This window comes from Anopheles bellator, chromosome 2, assembly GCF_943735745.2.
Source record: "Anopheles bellator chromosome 2, idAnoBellAS_SP24_06.2, whole genome shotgun sequence".
NCBI classification, from domain to species: domain Eukaryota; kingdom Metazoa; phylum Arthropoda; class Insecta; order Diptera; family Culicidae; genus Anopheles; species Anopheles bellator.
This window is the reverse complement of record NC_071286.1, coordinates 10,574,531-10,589,626: the sequence shown is the minus strand read 5'-3', so window position 1 is coordinate 10,589,626 and position 15,096 is coordinate 10,574,531. Positions and strand designations below refer to the sequence as shown.

General features: G+C 50.8%; 1 protein-coding gene across 1 annotated transcript in view; it reads right to left on the bottom strand.

Moving 5' to 3' along the window:
• Positions 1-5,623, bottom strand: part of LOC131212565 (uncharacterized) — a 41,550-nt gene extending 35,927 nt beyond the window's left edge. The window contains exons 1-4 of the mRNA XM_058206479.1: positions 4,214-5,623; positions 3,674-4,001; positions 3,274-3,602; positions 3,066-3,188 (exon numbers count right to left, since the gene is read on the bottom strand). Coding sequence (XP_058062462.1) covers positions 3,066-3,188; positions 3,274-3,602; positions 3,674-4,001; positions 4,214-5,623 — 2,190 coding nt within the window. The remainder of the gene's footprint in view (positions 1-3,065; positions 3,189-3,273; positions 3,603-3,673; positions 4,002-4,213) is intronic.
• Between the last annotated feature and the right edge of the window lie 9,473 nt (positions 5,624-15,096).

The following is a 15,096-nucleotide window of genomic DNA, read 5'->3' as shown; positions in this document are numbered from 1 at the left end:
ACACAATCTCTTCGGGCGACACGCCTGCACGATCTAAGGGCGAGCTCTTCTCGGTCTACGGGGCGAGCTGACCAACCAACGTCGGCGAACACTGTCACTGATATGTTCCGCACGTGTTGCCGTGTTTGTGTTTGGATGTCCGAATGCACTTTGGACACCGAGAGAGAGAGAGAGAGAGAAAGAGAGAGAGAGTGCGCACGGCGATCGATCGATTGCGATTGCATCTCACGACAACAATGTTGAGCGCGGCGCACTGGGCACAGCATCCCCCCTTCCGTTTGAGGCCGTACAGCGGCTGGGGTGTGGTGGGGAGGAAAAACAGACCATAAACCACCATTCGATCTCGTTTGCACTCGGTGGCCAGCCCAGCCGCCCAGCCGCGACGCGTACGACAACAAAGCCTCGCGGTGTTGTTGGCCTCCGGTGGCCTTAGATTAGTGCGTTCACACTGCACCCGTCGTCGCCGATGCTTCCTCGACGACGCGCGGCCACGGCGGCCACCTTCTTCCTGCGGACACGCGACCGATACACGCACCCCGTGAGAGTGTCAAGTACAAAGTAGGTCACTCGATTATCTCACACGACGCACGGAGCGACGACACGCTCCCCGACGATATCCGGGGCGCCCGAGATCGAGATCGATTGCGATCAATTGATTGAATTAGGGGGTGCCACCCGTTTAGGGGTGATCGTAGGGGAGACTAAAGATTTGTCAAAACGCACACCAGCAGCGGGGGTCTGCGAAGATCCGTCCGTCACCGGCACACGTCCTATTCCGTTCAAATCCACACCGAGACTGGTGATTGGACCGCGATTGAAGCTGTATCGCGCCTTGCCGTGACTGGAAGCACCTTGCCGCGCGCGCACACGCCACACGCTCACGTCCAAACCGTGAAAGCGTTCACTCGCCGTACACCCCGCCGCGGATGAACACACTCCGCCGGGTGCCGTGCTGCCCGGCTGTCGGTCATAGTCTAGCTTCGTCATCAAACCGGTAACGCACTCGCCGAAGGACGATTCCAGACCTTCCCAGGGTATCCCTCCGACGCCGTAGATGTCGACTCACGCAAAGGTCACCTCGAATCGCGATCAAGCGATCCGCAGAGTTTCTTCGACCGTCCGCGCTTTCTGTTATTGTCGCGTTTTTCGCGTTAGGTCGTAAGGTAATTAACTCCGTTCGCTACCTGAAGTGCAAGTAATCGAATCGGACGCTGCGGAAATCAATCGGCACAAGCTCCGGCAGCGATATGCGTCATACTTCGCTTGCCCTAGCGCTGACCCTGGGGCTTGCTGATCGGGTGATCATCGTGTAGCCACTTCGGTGGACACTTTGGACCTGAACGGTGCCGATGGGCAAAAAGCAAAGAAAGACATCTTTTTACAGAACGTCGCCCACGAAGCTCAAAACACACACCCGCCCGGGTTCTTTGTCGTCCGTTCGAAGCGCTCTCGAGACTATTTTGACGTAATGTTGTACCGGCCGGCCCGTGGCACCACGTCGACAGATAATTAACGTATCGATTAGCTCCTATCGAGTGTTTATGGTCGAAACGAGTGATAATTTCGCGCCGCCAGCCACGACACGTAAAGCGAACGACCTTTGAACACGAGTGACGGGGCTGGTAGTATCATCTATGTCAACACTAAATTCTTTCACTTTGACCACAACAACCTGCGGATCGCGTAAGGAGCGAGCGAAATTGGTTTCCAATCGCTTTACCTGTCCCAACGAACCGGAACACGGTAAAGGGTGACAGAGAGAGAGAGCGAGAAGGTGTCCTAGGATAGTGGGACGGGAGGAGAGTGTTTGTACAGCAAACACTAGGCGGGCGGCAGACACGGGTGGCACGGCACGGTAGGCCGCGGCTTGTTGACCATTTGTTCCGAGCAACGCAAACACATTTGGAATATGATTGCTTAATTTTGTTCGCCGGGGGGAGATTTTTGTCCCGGGCCAGGGGGGTCTCATCTGCTGCACTTGCCATGCATGTCGTCGTTGGCGGCGGTCCCTTTTTACCATCCGTGTCTCGAACGCAAAGTGTCGCCGCACGGCAGCGTCGCTCAGTAACAGCCTGTGGCGGAGGGCAGAGCGAAGCTAATAACCGAAGGGTCACCGAGTCAGACCATTTTGTCATTACATTGCAGTGGGTGCTAATTACATCTGCTATCTGCACCGACGCCGGTGGCAACGCATACTCCAAACGGGGTATCGTAATGGGGATTCGTGAGAATTTCTTAGAATGTTAGAAAGAAACTGTACTTTGAGATGTCAGAAACACAAAAGCAAACAAAGGGGTTCTGATCAATCCTTTCAAAAGATGGTTGTGTTGAATGAAAAACTACTAGCAACATAAAAAGAGTGTGAACATTTAATCGAGATAAATTCTTTGTGTGTTTTAAGTAAACTCCCACAAGTACTCAAAATCGATACCCATCTAATCGTAGACACGAACCATCTGGTTTGTTTCCTAGACGAAGCGAAACGATTTTATAGCACTTTTATAGCAGCGATTGTGTCTACGCAGCTTGTGTGAGAGTTGCACGCAAGATAAATTTGAGATGTTTTTTACGGAGAAAAATTTCGAAAAGCGGCTAAAAGGAGGAAAAGGATTAATTTTTAACGAATGCGTCCTTCATGAAACTTCTGATCAATCATCGTGTGGAGGATGCACTACGACGCTTGATGTCGTGTCATTCAACAAGATCTACTTCTCCGAAAACAGCGTGCTGCATTGAAGTAAAACAATCTAATGGACCGAGTAGTGATAAGATTATCTTCAAAATTGACAACGACGACCAACCGATCACGGAACACAGTGCTCGTTGCCTTATCCCCTACAGGTACAACGTTATCCGAAGATCTTCCTCAAAGAGGCGCGTGATCCACGGCATTTCACTAAAAAAGTGCGACGGATGGCGCACGGCACGCTCTACTAACCAACAACTGAGAGCGCGAGCGGCATCTCTTTCGTGTTTTTTCATGCTGGCTTTCTGAGACTGTGATAAACGCGCGCCACTACGCCAAGTTCCATGCATGCATTTGCCGGCTCACATTCGCTACTTACCGCCTTACGCTTGTCGGCTTCGGACACGGCCGAGTTGGAGCGGTGCCGGAACAGATCCATCACCTTCGTCATCGGAGACTTGCCGGCGTCGGCCCGGCGCACAGCCGTCACCGTGTGGTAGTACTGCAACCAACAGAGCGCAAGCAAGCGAGAGGTGTATGTTAATGATGCCAAGCAGCCGGACTAGGCCGGGTTGGTGCCACCTTACCTGTGCATCACTGCCCGCGTGCGGATGCGCGGAACCATCACGAACTTTGGTGCCGGCACCGGAAGCAGCCGCTGCCCCTGCGGCAGGCTGCGGCTGTTGCTGCTGCTGCGGGTGATTGTGGCGTCCCCCGACGTGCAGTGCTGCCATCATACTGTTCATAATGCCACCACCGGACGCGGTGCTGATGGGGCCACTCCCACCCATCCCGGTCGAATCCTTATCCGAGCCCGACCGGCTACCGTCGTCCGACTTTTTCTTCTTCGAATCGGAACCCTTCCGTTGTCGAAACACGTCGAAGATCGTCGGCCGCCGATTGGGACTGGCAATGCCTACAAAGAGAGAGTACACCGTTGTTTGTGGTCAGTTTCATTGGGTGACACCACGGGGGGACTTGGCTTACCGTGCACGGTGGTTTGGTTGAGTACGGGCGCTTCTTCGCCGCTGCGGCGCCTCTCGAGCGACCCGGATCGGACACTGGACCCGACCCGCTCCGAGCTGCGGGAGATGCTCTCGTGCTTCCGGTTAAGCCTCTCCAGCTTCTCCAGCTTGGCCGCTTCCCGTTCCGCGCGCCGTGCCTCCTCACGCTTCAGCTTCATCACCTCCTTTTCCTGCTTTTTGGCTTCCTTCTCGCTCTTCTTCTGCTTCTTGGAAGCCCGAGTCGCCGACGGGTCAGCCGGGGCCGTCGAAGGGCGCTGGAAGTTGCTGCCGGTACATCCATCGACTGCATCCTGCAAAGGACAAACGAGAAACAGACAAGTGTGAGAGTTGACCACAAGTACTCGAGCGCGCAGTTGTCCACCCCAGTTGGACGTTCCAGTTCCGTTCGTTCGTTATCATTTCAAGTTACGCACGCACCGCTATCTAGCAACCTCAGAGCGCGGACAAGGACACAATCGAGACCGATATAGTCCAAGAGACAGATAATTAAGCATTGTGACGCGCCGTGTGATCGACTTACGCTTTTGGTGGAGTAATTGGGCTTTGCGTTGGCTGGCAAGGTGGCCGCCTTGCCGCTGCCGCCGCCGATATCCACCCTTGGCTTTGGAGGCACCGGATCCGGTCGCTTGACCCACACTTCGTCGAGCTCGAACGGAATGTTGCTGGCTGTTGATGGTCTAGGTGGTGATGGCTGTGTCGTTGGTTCTGGCGGACCTCCACCGGCCGGGTGCTGCTGGTCAGTAGTGCCCATCAGCGAATCACGGCTACCGGACAGAGGGCGGATCTCCACCAGCGACGTGTCGAAGAAGCGCCGATCGAGATGTGGCGTGGCCAGTGGCGAAGCCGGCGTGAAGATGGCTCGCAGCGAGGTCTGACTGTTGCCGCTACTGCTGCTACTGCACGGAAAGTGGATCGTTTGTGAGTTTTGGGACGCCGGCACTGGCAACAGCTTGGCGGTTTCCGGTCGCAGTCGGAGCTGCTGCGGGGGCTCCGGTTGTGCTTTCGTGACCATGAAGCGTGATTTGCGGGGCACCACATCTTCGTCCCTCGTCTGGGTGACCCAGTTTCCGTTTGTCGCCGCTTCGACACTCCTCTGAGGCTGAAGTACTGTCGCCGTTCGGCCATTCGTGGTGGCAACCACAATCGCGGGCACCACGAGTGACGGCGGTGGCACAGCGGGCGGTAGCTGCTTCTCATCTTCTTCGTCCTCCTCGCGGCACTCGGACAAGCGCCGGCGAACGTAATATGGCAGTACCTTGGGCAGGGAGACCGAACCGTACAGCAAATTCTCCGAACGACGCCCAGGACTCAGCGGGGTCGTTGCGGACGCCGTCATCCGAAACGGAGTGCCGGCTGATCTCATCAGATCGGCTGGAGTCCAAAATGAGACTTCCGGAGGTGACGGTGGCGTTGGTGGTCCATCACGGCTGCCACTGGGCACCGGTTCGTCGTCCTCCTCGACGTCACTCACATTGCTGCTGCCACCGTCGCTCCAGGACGAGGTGGACGGATGGCCGGCAATCGGGTGTTTCTTGTGACGCGTCGATCCGGCGAACCGGCCACCAGTCGATCGTTCCGCGCTCTCCACTGGGGCACGCTGCGGCGGAAGCCCATGGTCGTCACCGAAGTCAGAATCGGAATCGGAACGGATCATTTCCAGATCCTGCATGCTGCGGTCGATCTGCAGCTCAAAGTCTTCGTCCGTCACCGGACTGGTGAGAAGCGAGGGCGCCGGGGAGTTCGGTAAGTCCAAGCAAGTGATGATTTCTTTGAACGCTTCCGTGACACCATTGTTGTCCTCGCGGAAGTCCACCTTTTTTTTCATCCTTCGCTTCGTCATGCCACCTTCCCCGTCCGCCGGAGAGCTGCCCGACGAATCGGTGGTGGTGGTGGTCTTCGGTGTTGGAGTCATTTTCGGGCCCACCGTCGTATCCAGTATCACCGACAAGCCACCGGCGGCGTCGCCAGTGTCCATTTAATTAATCTAAGCTCACTTCTCGCGAGGCCACTGCACAGCACTAGCGCCAGCTTTCTGCTTTCTGCTGCTTGTGGATTAATTAGTGTTAATTTATTTGTTCTGCTCGACGGTTCGGTTCGGTTCAGTCGATCGGCAGCACTCACAGCAGAACGGGGCTTTGGAACGAGCGTTTCTTTTTCACAACAACTCACGAACTCAGAACGAAACACTCCACGAACTGCTGCTACTATCGCTACTACTAAGGACACTTGCACTTGAAGCTTTGTATGATGCGGGTCGCGATTTTCCTGGAACACTCTAAACCATCCCAAAATTGGCTCATTTTTCTCGTTCGCCTTGCCGTCACTCTAGTAGATGTCTTTAGAGAGGCGAGTTGTTAGAAAAAGCGGCGTACGGCGAAAGACGATTCACAGAACTGCGCGATAGCTTTTGCACAGGATGTTCCTCTACACTGCGCGGGTATTTTTGTATACTTCTTCCACTGATTGATGGCCACTTTTCATGGAACTCAGATTTGAATCAATTCAAAGCCAAAGATTAAATTATGCGAACCATAGATCACGATCACAAAACCATCGGTAGCTCTCTCGGTCTCTTGCCGCTTGTGTGTGCGTGCGTTTATGTGTGCTGAGGTTTTTCAATTATTCGTACACAATCGAGCCGTTTAAATTCACAAGAAATGATTAAAAGCGTAGAGCATTCTGATACAAACACGGCTCACAAAGAGCGAGTTGCTCGCTTATCATTTGGCACGCTAGCCGAGGGCCACACAACGCACTGATAGCGTCGCCATCATGTTCATTAAACATCAATGGGAGCCAACTTTTGCTTCGGGAGCCGACTATCAGTGATTAATCGAATCAACCGCCGACCGTTGCGTTGTTGACGATTTCTTCCCCATTCTAAACGGTAGAGATAAGTTTGAGTAAATATAAAGTTTCCTAGTTATTGTTGTACCCACTTTGTTGGACGCCCTTTAGAACGCCGCCGTGTAAGACGCACTGCCGACAGCGGGAAGAACGTCACAAATAATGCTCCATAATATTTATTTTAAAATTGATTTCCTTTGTGCCCGTGGACCGCGCAACTACGAAACCTTCAAACAACCGCTAAATGTCTCGCCAGCGACCAGGGCCCTCAAAACGAGAACCGAAGAAGCCTCAACTCCACCACCGAAGGGGTGGCGGTGCACGTGTTGCATTCCGTTTGTGGCGCGCCCTCAAATAGGGCAAAAGGTCCACCCCGCACCGCAACTACTGGACCTGGAGTCTACTCGTTACGGGGCCACACCATCGCTGAGCGCAAACATGGGCGAGGAGCGCTCCGTGTTTGTGTTTGCAAATGATAAGAAAGGCCGGAACACATGGCGGCCGAGGAAGGAAGAAAAATGGCGTTGCGCGCGGCCACGGAGCAAAAGCCGGATCCCGAGACGAGCGTGGCATTAACATTTTTCCCAGCCGCGGGCGAATGATCAGAAAATCGGATAATAAACGTTCAATTAATATCAATTGATTTGGACCACCGGAACCGGTTGGAACTGCAGCCGACGGGGTAGATTCGGACGAAGCGATCGAATGATCGATTCGTCGTCCAACGGGGAGATCAGCTGCTCGCGTCAGGTCATTGAACTGCCGTGGAAGGGAACAGTGTTTCAACAACAAGAAAAACAAGGTCACAGACAGTCACAAATCAGCAAGAAACGCGCACACGTGTTGGCTCTTTCGTAACTCGAACCAAATTAGCAGTTGGACCGTGGAAGTGTCAAGCAAGTGTCACGCTGACCGTTACGAGCCGCGCGGCGGTGGGCAAACGAGTGAGCAAACACACTTCTGTAATCGATATTCCGCGGAGTGCATGTTAACGAAGGCGCCCCCCGCAAAGTGGTACCTAGAGAAGTCGACCTGCGTCAAACAAAGAGCTACAAAAAGGCAGACACATGTGACGTGTGTTCAAATCTCTAATAGCCGCCATATAAAAAACAGTCCAATTCGAAACGAACCAATGCACGAATTGCTCAGGAACATTGCGTTTTGAACTTCTAGGGGGGGAAACGAGGAAGGTCCGAAATGACAAAGATATAAGACATCAGTTCAAACCAAAATTCGTGGATTTTCGCCATGGCAACCGCTAAGCAACGTGACTGCCATTGCGTGGACAGGTTGTTCATGCTCAAATGTTGATTTTTAATGTGAGAAACACATGTTTTTAATATTCCTAACATCTGCTGTCTAATGTGTAAGGTTATGTTTGCGGCGATAGTTGCAGGCTTGGACATTCATCGTCCTTTGACAAACAAATATTTAATGATACTCCGATACACTAGTTTGTCCATTTTCATAAAAAAACCACTAACTATCAGAAGATTGACAACCAAATTCACTAGTGCTGCCATCTTCATGTCAATTACAGAAACGTTCGGAGGCCACTCTGGTAGCTAGCAATCGTTATAAAATTCATAATCATTTTATGTTAATTTCACGTTTAAACAGTATTATAATGTTGCAACAAAAAATAAAATAATGTCTGGCATTAACCTCCGATTCCAACAGTAGCCATCGAAGAGTCGTTGCGTTTTCTAAACAAGTCGAACTATCAGTCACCACGGAATCAGCCCGTCTGCTGCGATGCTGTTTTACTAAATAATTAAAAAATATTGCCTCAAGTGCGAGGGCACGGGCACACGCGGTGCGGTGCACCTAGGTCGATCGCATTCCTCTGCCTGAGACTCATGAGAATCTCCCGCTTACCAACAAACCCTTAACTAATGAAGAGTGCAAGTGCAAAGGCAGTAAACCGCTTCCAATTGTCTCCCACAGGATGGGCCTCGAAAGCTACCGAGCTGGTGAGCGAAAAACGTGATCAGCAGCTGATCACGAATGGCATAGTGTAACAACCACGACGTTATTTGAAGTGTCCCACCACGGTTTAAGGCAGAAATCGTGTACCTTGTAATCCACATAATGCGAGATAAGTAACCAAACATTACACTAAAGGTTGCGTGATGCTAGTCGGCCGCACAAGCCACAAACCGAGTGTTGCCAACACCCGTATAGAAAATGGTGTGTGATTTGCATTCATTCTGACTCCCCGGCCCCCAGGGAACGGGAAGCAAGCCGACAGGGCCGTGAGTCGAATACCAATCAGGATTCGACCGCGCGCGATGCTTTACGCTGTTTATCAACCTGTGGAGTGTTCCACGTGGCCGCATCGGAATCTTTACACCGATGCCAAAATAACAACACAAGTGCCACCAAGTCTAGATCGGCCCAGGGACTAATCGGAAAAGACACACACATACACTCGCGGATCTCAAAGTGGGCAGCAGAAGGGCGCCCGACCCGACCCCGTGGCGCACTGAGCCGCGAATGTCCGAGCGGCGGACTGTCAGAAATGATAAAACAACTCTGACGCGGCATCGACGGACATCGGAGAGGTTTTTTTGTTGTCGCCTGAGCGTTGTTTACCATTCGGGGTACGGGATAGGCCTTGTTGATAGCTAGCTGGCTGGCTGGCTGGGCGGTCGGGCGATATGATTGTGAGCCGTTTTTTGACCAAAAATATGCGTCCCAAAGAAGGGACCTTGAATGGTTGGTGTGTGACAAAGTACGGCTGATTGCCGCCTTGCCAACGTCATCTAGGCGCGCTGCTAGTATCCGTTTACGCTTTAAGTATAGTTAAATATTTGTTTTTCAAAGAGCACATTAAAACGCTCAACGTCCAACAGATTTATGATTATTATCGTGTGTCTGATGAAGATAAACTAAAATAACTCAGTGAAAATAGAAACCTAATAGATAACGCGGGTTTCGCGCGCTTTCCTGGCACAGCAGGGTGCGCCAGCAAAGCGCAGAAACGTAATGTTTGAGTAAGATGGAATAATTTAAAACGAGAAGCTCGCTGGAACACCACGTAAGATAGTGTACAGTGTCCCCGCGGTGCGTATTGTCGGACTCTAGCAAATAAAGGGAAGATTAAAGAATGTTCCCCGAAACGGCGGCACGAAAGTGGCGCAATTCTACGGTCTGTATTCCTTCAGATGCGCGACGCAGTTTATAGACGGAAGCGAAATGTTATGCTTTCTAATTTTAGCCCCACAAAGGCGTCAGAGGCGTGCTCGAACCCCCAAACACCCGAGAAGTTATGCTCTCAACAGTTTTGCGGATCGTAATTGGATGCGGATCGTAATTGGAAGTGCATTCGATTGCCGTTCTAGACGTTGGGGTTTACTAAACGTCGAACCACCGACTTAAGAGAGTCACGTTGCGCTCACCCCGTGTATATGTGAAGGGGCTGCGCTGTCCCCGTCGCTAACTCCGTCCCCGCTAACTAAATGCTTCATTTTTCATCATCGTTTCTAATCAAAGATACCAATTATCAACCCGCAACCACTGTGTAACTACCCGGCCCGGAGTGGTTTAAATACTTCCCGAGCGCTGTAGAAGCGTGGACGCCTTCGAGACGTGGATCTATTGGCAACGATCGGTACGCTACACATAAAGACGGCAGATCTCGTCTTAAAATGGAAAATGTTGTCTCGGGAGCTTACCTCAATTTTACACTACAAAACATATCTGGTTCTGGTATTTTAATATCACAGTTTGGAAAACATTTAACTTATAATCAACCCTCTACGTTCTCAATTATTTTACTTTATTTCCAAGATCCAATAAAAGCTTTTCCAGGGAATATCCGCCATGTACGCCGTAGCCGGACTCGTGGTGACGACTTCGACATGGACGCCCACAAGCCACGACAGACCACATTCGTCAAACAATCAAAATGTCGCGCCTTGGCATCGGTTCTCTCTGTCTCTCCCGTGTCCCGCGACATCAGTCGGGAGTGTTTATGAAGCCACGCCGTCGTCGAATAGAATCCAACGGACTGGCGGACCGGTGGGCCGCCGCCTAGCCCAGCTGTGGTGGTAATTTGCATTTTAATCAAACTCACCACACACTGACAAACAAATACAACGCGAGGGAGGGACAGGGAGTCACCTGGGCGGTGGTGTTTTGTCGGCGCGATGGTCGCACCGCTCCGGCCGCTCCGTGGAGGTGGCTGATTTGCGAATCAAGCGTGTCAAGGTGAAAGACGCAAAGCGATAACGTGATAAATTTATATTTACGCAGAACATATGCGGAGAATAAGTACGGCCGGGCGGCTTGCATAATGTGATCGATCTGTAGATTTGTAAACGGCTTGGTGTGCTAATCCGCTGTTTTATCATTTTCTGACGATGTTCCAGTGGAACGACGTAAAGGTTGCGACATTGGCCCGATGGCGTAATGACGGACGAAAGGCTGGCACTATAGAATATATTTTAAACATTTTAATCATTTCGTAGAAAACTCGGGCTCCCTGCCTGAATGGCACAACAACACGGGCGTCCCTCGTTATCCTGAATCACCCCACCAACAGCCTCGAATTCTCGTTACTGCTGCTCATATGAATGTTACCAACTTATATCTCCTTTGACGATCGGCCAGAAAAGCGTGTGCACATTTTCCAGCACTCCAACCAGCTTGCAATTAGTGCCAATCATGTCCACCCCATCGTCGCTCAAATGTTGCCCGCCACGGGCGTCAATGTTGTTATCGGGGGCCGTCCATCAAAAAGCCAGTGTCGGCCGCCTTTCGGGTGATCCTTCTTCACCGGTGACGAAATAGTTTAGTGGCACCCGTGGGGAGGCGGCACGTAACATACATTCCACTGCTGATTCCAATTAGGATGTGTTAACTAAGAGGTCACAGCACGCGAGTGGTGGTGGTTACGCGTTCATCACCCAGCTGCGGGCAGCCGAAGATCAATTACTTAAACGACACCGATAACTCGCTGGAGGTTTGACCGGAATGTGTGTTCTAGTAGTTTGGCATTTTTCATTTGTAAAACCAATGGCAATTGCCCATCCTTTTATTGTTCTCTACACTCAACAGAGTCTCGTTATTTCAAACGACCATCGGCGGCCATTTTCGAAAGATCATTGTACGATGATGACGGGATGCGAGCTGATGAAGCAGGAAACGCAACCTCGAGGATGACAAGGAAAGTCAACTACTCATCGTCGGCGACTAACTGCTTGTCAGCGTGTTTAATGCCTTCGAGATTCTAATCACAATCCAAAAGGAAATCCCTGCCATTTTCCCTTGAATGTCTAACAACAACCCGCTGCCATCGATCGATTACACGGAATGACACATCGTGGCCCGCTTTGCGTGTGTCGCTACCTACCACAGTCACGTAAGTTTTTGTAATTATTACCGATAATGTTGCTTCGTTTTTGTGCGTCGGAACACATGAATTGTACGAGATATTTAGTGAGTGCAAAACACCACTTTCACACCAGACTATATTACGGACACCCTTCTCCACGACGGCCTACCACAACAACCAAATGTTACACGTTGGTTGCTACGCATTCCATCAAAGTGACGGGGTACGTTCCAAGAACTGGCGCCAACGAATGATCGCCGGAAACCCCAACGAACACGCTTTGGGGATTTATGACGCGTGGCGTGCCCGATGGACGACAGAAGCTCGGTTATGCTACGCCTGTTGGCCGCCCATCGCGTGCGACCTTCCTTGGCCAATTTTATTACCACTTCCTATTTCACTCCTGTTTTCGCGGACGACCAGTCCAGTCCCTCCTCGATTTCTGTACCTCGAAGAATGAGTTATGGTTTCCGATAGCTAATCGGCTGTTCAATCAAATGGCTGCTACAATCTCGAATCAATTACGATGGATTTCCCTATGCCAGAACTGCTTTCTGCTTTCTTTATCGTTCCATCGACCAAACCTCGCGATAACCAACACTGGGGCGGATAAATTGGATTATATGCGAACGAGTTTTGTTGGAGACTCTTAGAGGTCGAAATTGCCAATCGCTCGTTGGCAGAAAACAAGCGATTATTCTCAACCGAACTGAGAACTGGATTGAAAGCGTCGCTCAATTAACAACGCAATTCTCTCTTTCCGTATTTTCAACGACATAGTTTTGATGCATTCTTTCGCTCGAACCCGGCACCTTTAGAGGCACATGTCAACAAATCAAAAACAAAGTATCACTTCATACGATGCTCGAAAAACTTAAACCTTACACCTTTGCGTCGTAAATAAACCCGTCAGTACCGATGGGGTCGCATTACCCCGCGGGTGAGTGAGTTCGGCACAAAAACAAATAATCCCCCAGCCCAGGTTGGCATTAATAGTAACACGAGGGAAGAAAACATTTACCGCTTCTCTATTTGTTTACCCACTTTTTGATGCACGGTGCGATAATTTTCACCATCCGTTGGCGGCAGGCCAGCGAAAAGGTAGCGGGATTAGCGGCGATAGGACACGCAACTCGCTCGCGCGCGCTCGATGATTCATGCTTGCGGAACCGTGTCTTTCGGATATGTTTGCCCCCTTTTTTTGGTGTTTGCGCGCATGTAGTTCCCCGATATCGGAAGCGGTGGGAATTTTGCAATAAATCGACCGTTTTTATCGACTGATCCCCAGCATGATCGGCATTTTCACCAAACTGATCGTCACCTTACGCAAACAATCAAACAACGTCACGGCACTGTTTTGATTTGTTTTTTTTTCTATTAAAATGCAAAACAGCGTTAAATCAAACACTTCCATTGTTCATCGCAATTTTTTAATGGGCCCCAGGAGACAGTCCGGATGCCGGATTGATAACGATTAGAACCAGCTGCCCTCTGCCCTGCGGCTTTCGGCTTTCGATGATATGATTCGCAAACACGTCATCGCAAGCAAACATTGTCTGTTGTTACAACCGGTCACGCATTCCCGGCACGATCGGTGTGTGCCGCCGCCGCCGCCGTTATCACGCTTCCAAATGGAACTTTGACTTTGGAACAATCGACTGTTTTTTTGCTCACTCACCCGCGACGCAACTTGCGACCGTCCGAAGTTTTTGCCCACCTTCGCCAACATGTGATTCTCCGCGGCGTGACATTTGATATCACTTTGCATACTAATGAGGCGCCCGTTCTTCTGTGGAAACGGATTCGGAGAGAGACTTTGGTTTGACTTGATGGACCGTGGTGGAAATTCCAATTTGGGCGAACAGAAACGCTAAACTCATTAGCGATGCGATTGAAAGTTAATGCGAATTGATGGGATCAGGTGCCCCAGCGTTCACTCCGGATAAGATTGGGTTAATGTTGCTAAAAGGGGTTTGAATCTTGCCCCAAACATTGCCGTGAGTTGAAAGAATTAGAATGGCACCTTTTACGACTTCAATATTGAAAATGATGCCACGTGGGGTTAATGATAAAACGATTCCAACGCACCGGTTTATCGGTTCCCGGTGCAAATGGGTTCATCATGCACTGGAAGACCGTGATCGCGATAGACATTACATTTCCGTCATTTATGCCATCCGGCAGGCGCCATCGGTGGAGCGGGCGACACAAATAGGGCGCCCAGGGCTAATAACGCAAACGTTGCTGCGCTGCGTTATTTATTCAGCAATTCAAATCAAACCTACAAAAGCGCTGCAAACAAAGTTATTGTGCAAACTATTGTGCCTTATTGTGCCGAAGAGCATTGTCTCCCGTTACAGTGAGTCACAGTTCGGTCTAGGATGCTTTTATGTTGCATTCTGTTTTCTCGCGACTCGCGTAACACATTACCCACGACAAAATCGACGGGCGAATTACAAAGAAAAACACACTTTTGTTCAGTGCAATAAAGAAAAGGGTTTTATGGCTTTCGTCCCGTCCAAACAACAGTTACAACGTCGTCGTCGTCGTCGTCGTCTGCTGCAATGCCACACGCCAACGGTCATTTCCTATTAGTCAACGGCCGCAGCACGGACGCTCACGGTCAGCATAACGAAGGCGCGACGTGAACGAACGGCGCTTTGCCATTCCGTCCGAACTTCCGAGACGAACTTGAGGCGGGCCACGAACCGTAACTTTAACGTCCCGAGACACATCCGATCTGGCCGATACGAGTGAATGGATTTTCAATGGATCACCCACCAGCAATGTGTTGACAGAATCGATCGAACCGTTTATGAGATGATGGCAAAATGCACACAACAATCGCATTATTGTGCAACGCGATGGCGATTGCGATTGGCGTGGTTGAGCTGCGTTTTGCTGAGATCATCACAATAATTAAGCCATGGGAACATATGGCACATATGAGCTCGAAATTCCAGTCACGTGTCCAGTCGTCAATAGAGTAGAGCAGAGGGAAATGGCGCGCTCCTCTAATGGCAGGTATCATTAGCATCGTGCTGTGCTGCGGGGGGACGTGCAATAGCAGCGACTTTAGCATCATATTCTTCGGCAATTATAGACCGAGGAATCCATCTGTGCCCTCGCGATCATCAGAGGGAGCTAATCTTTATTCAATCGCCACTAATTTCTTTTCCGTACCTACGGTGCACGATTCT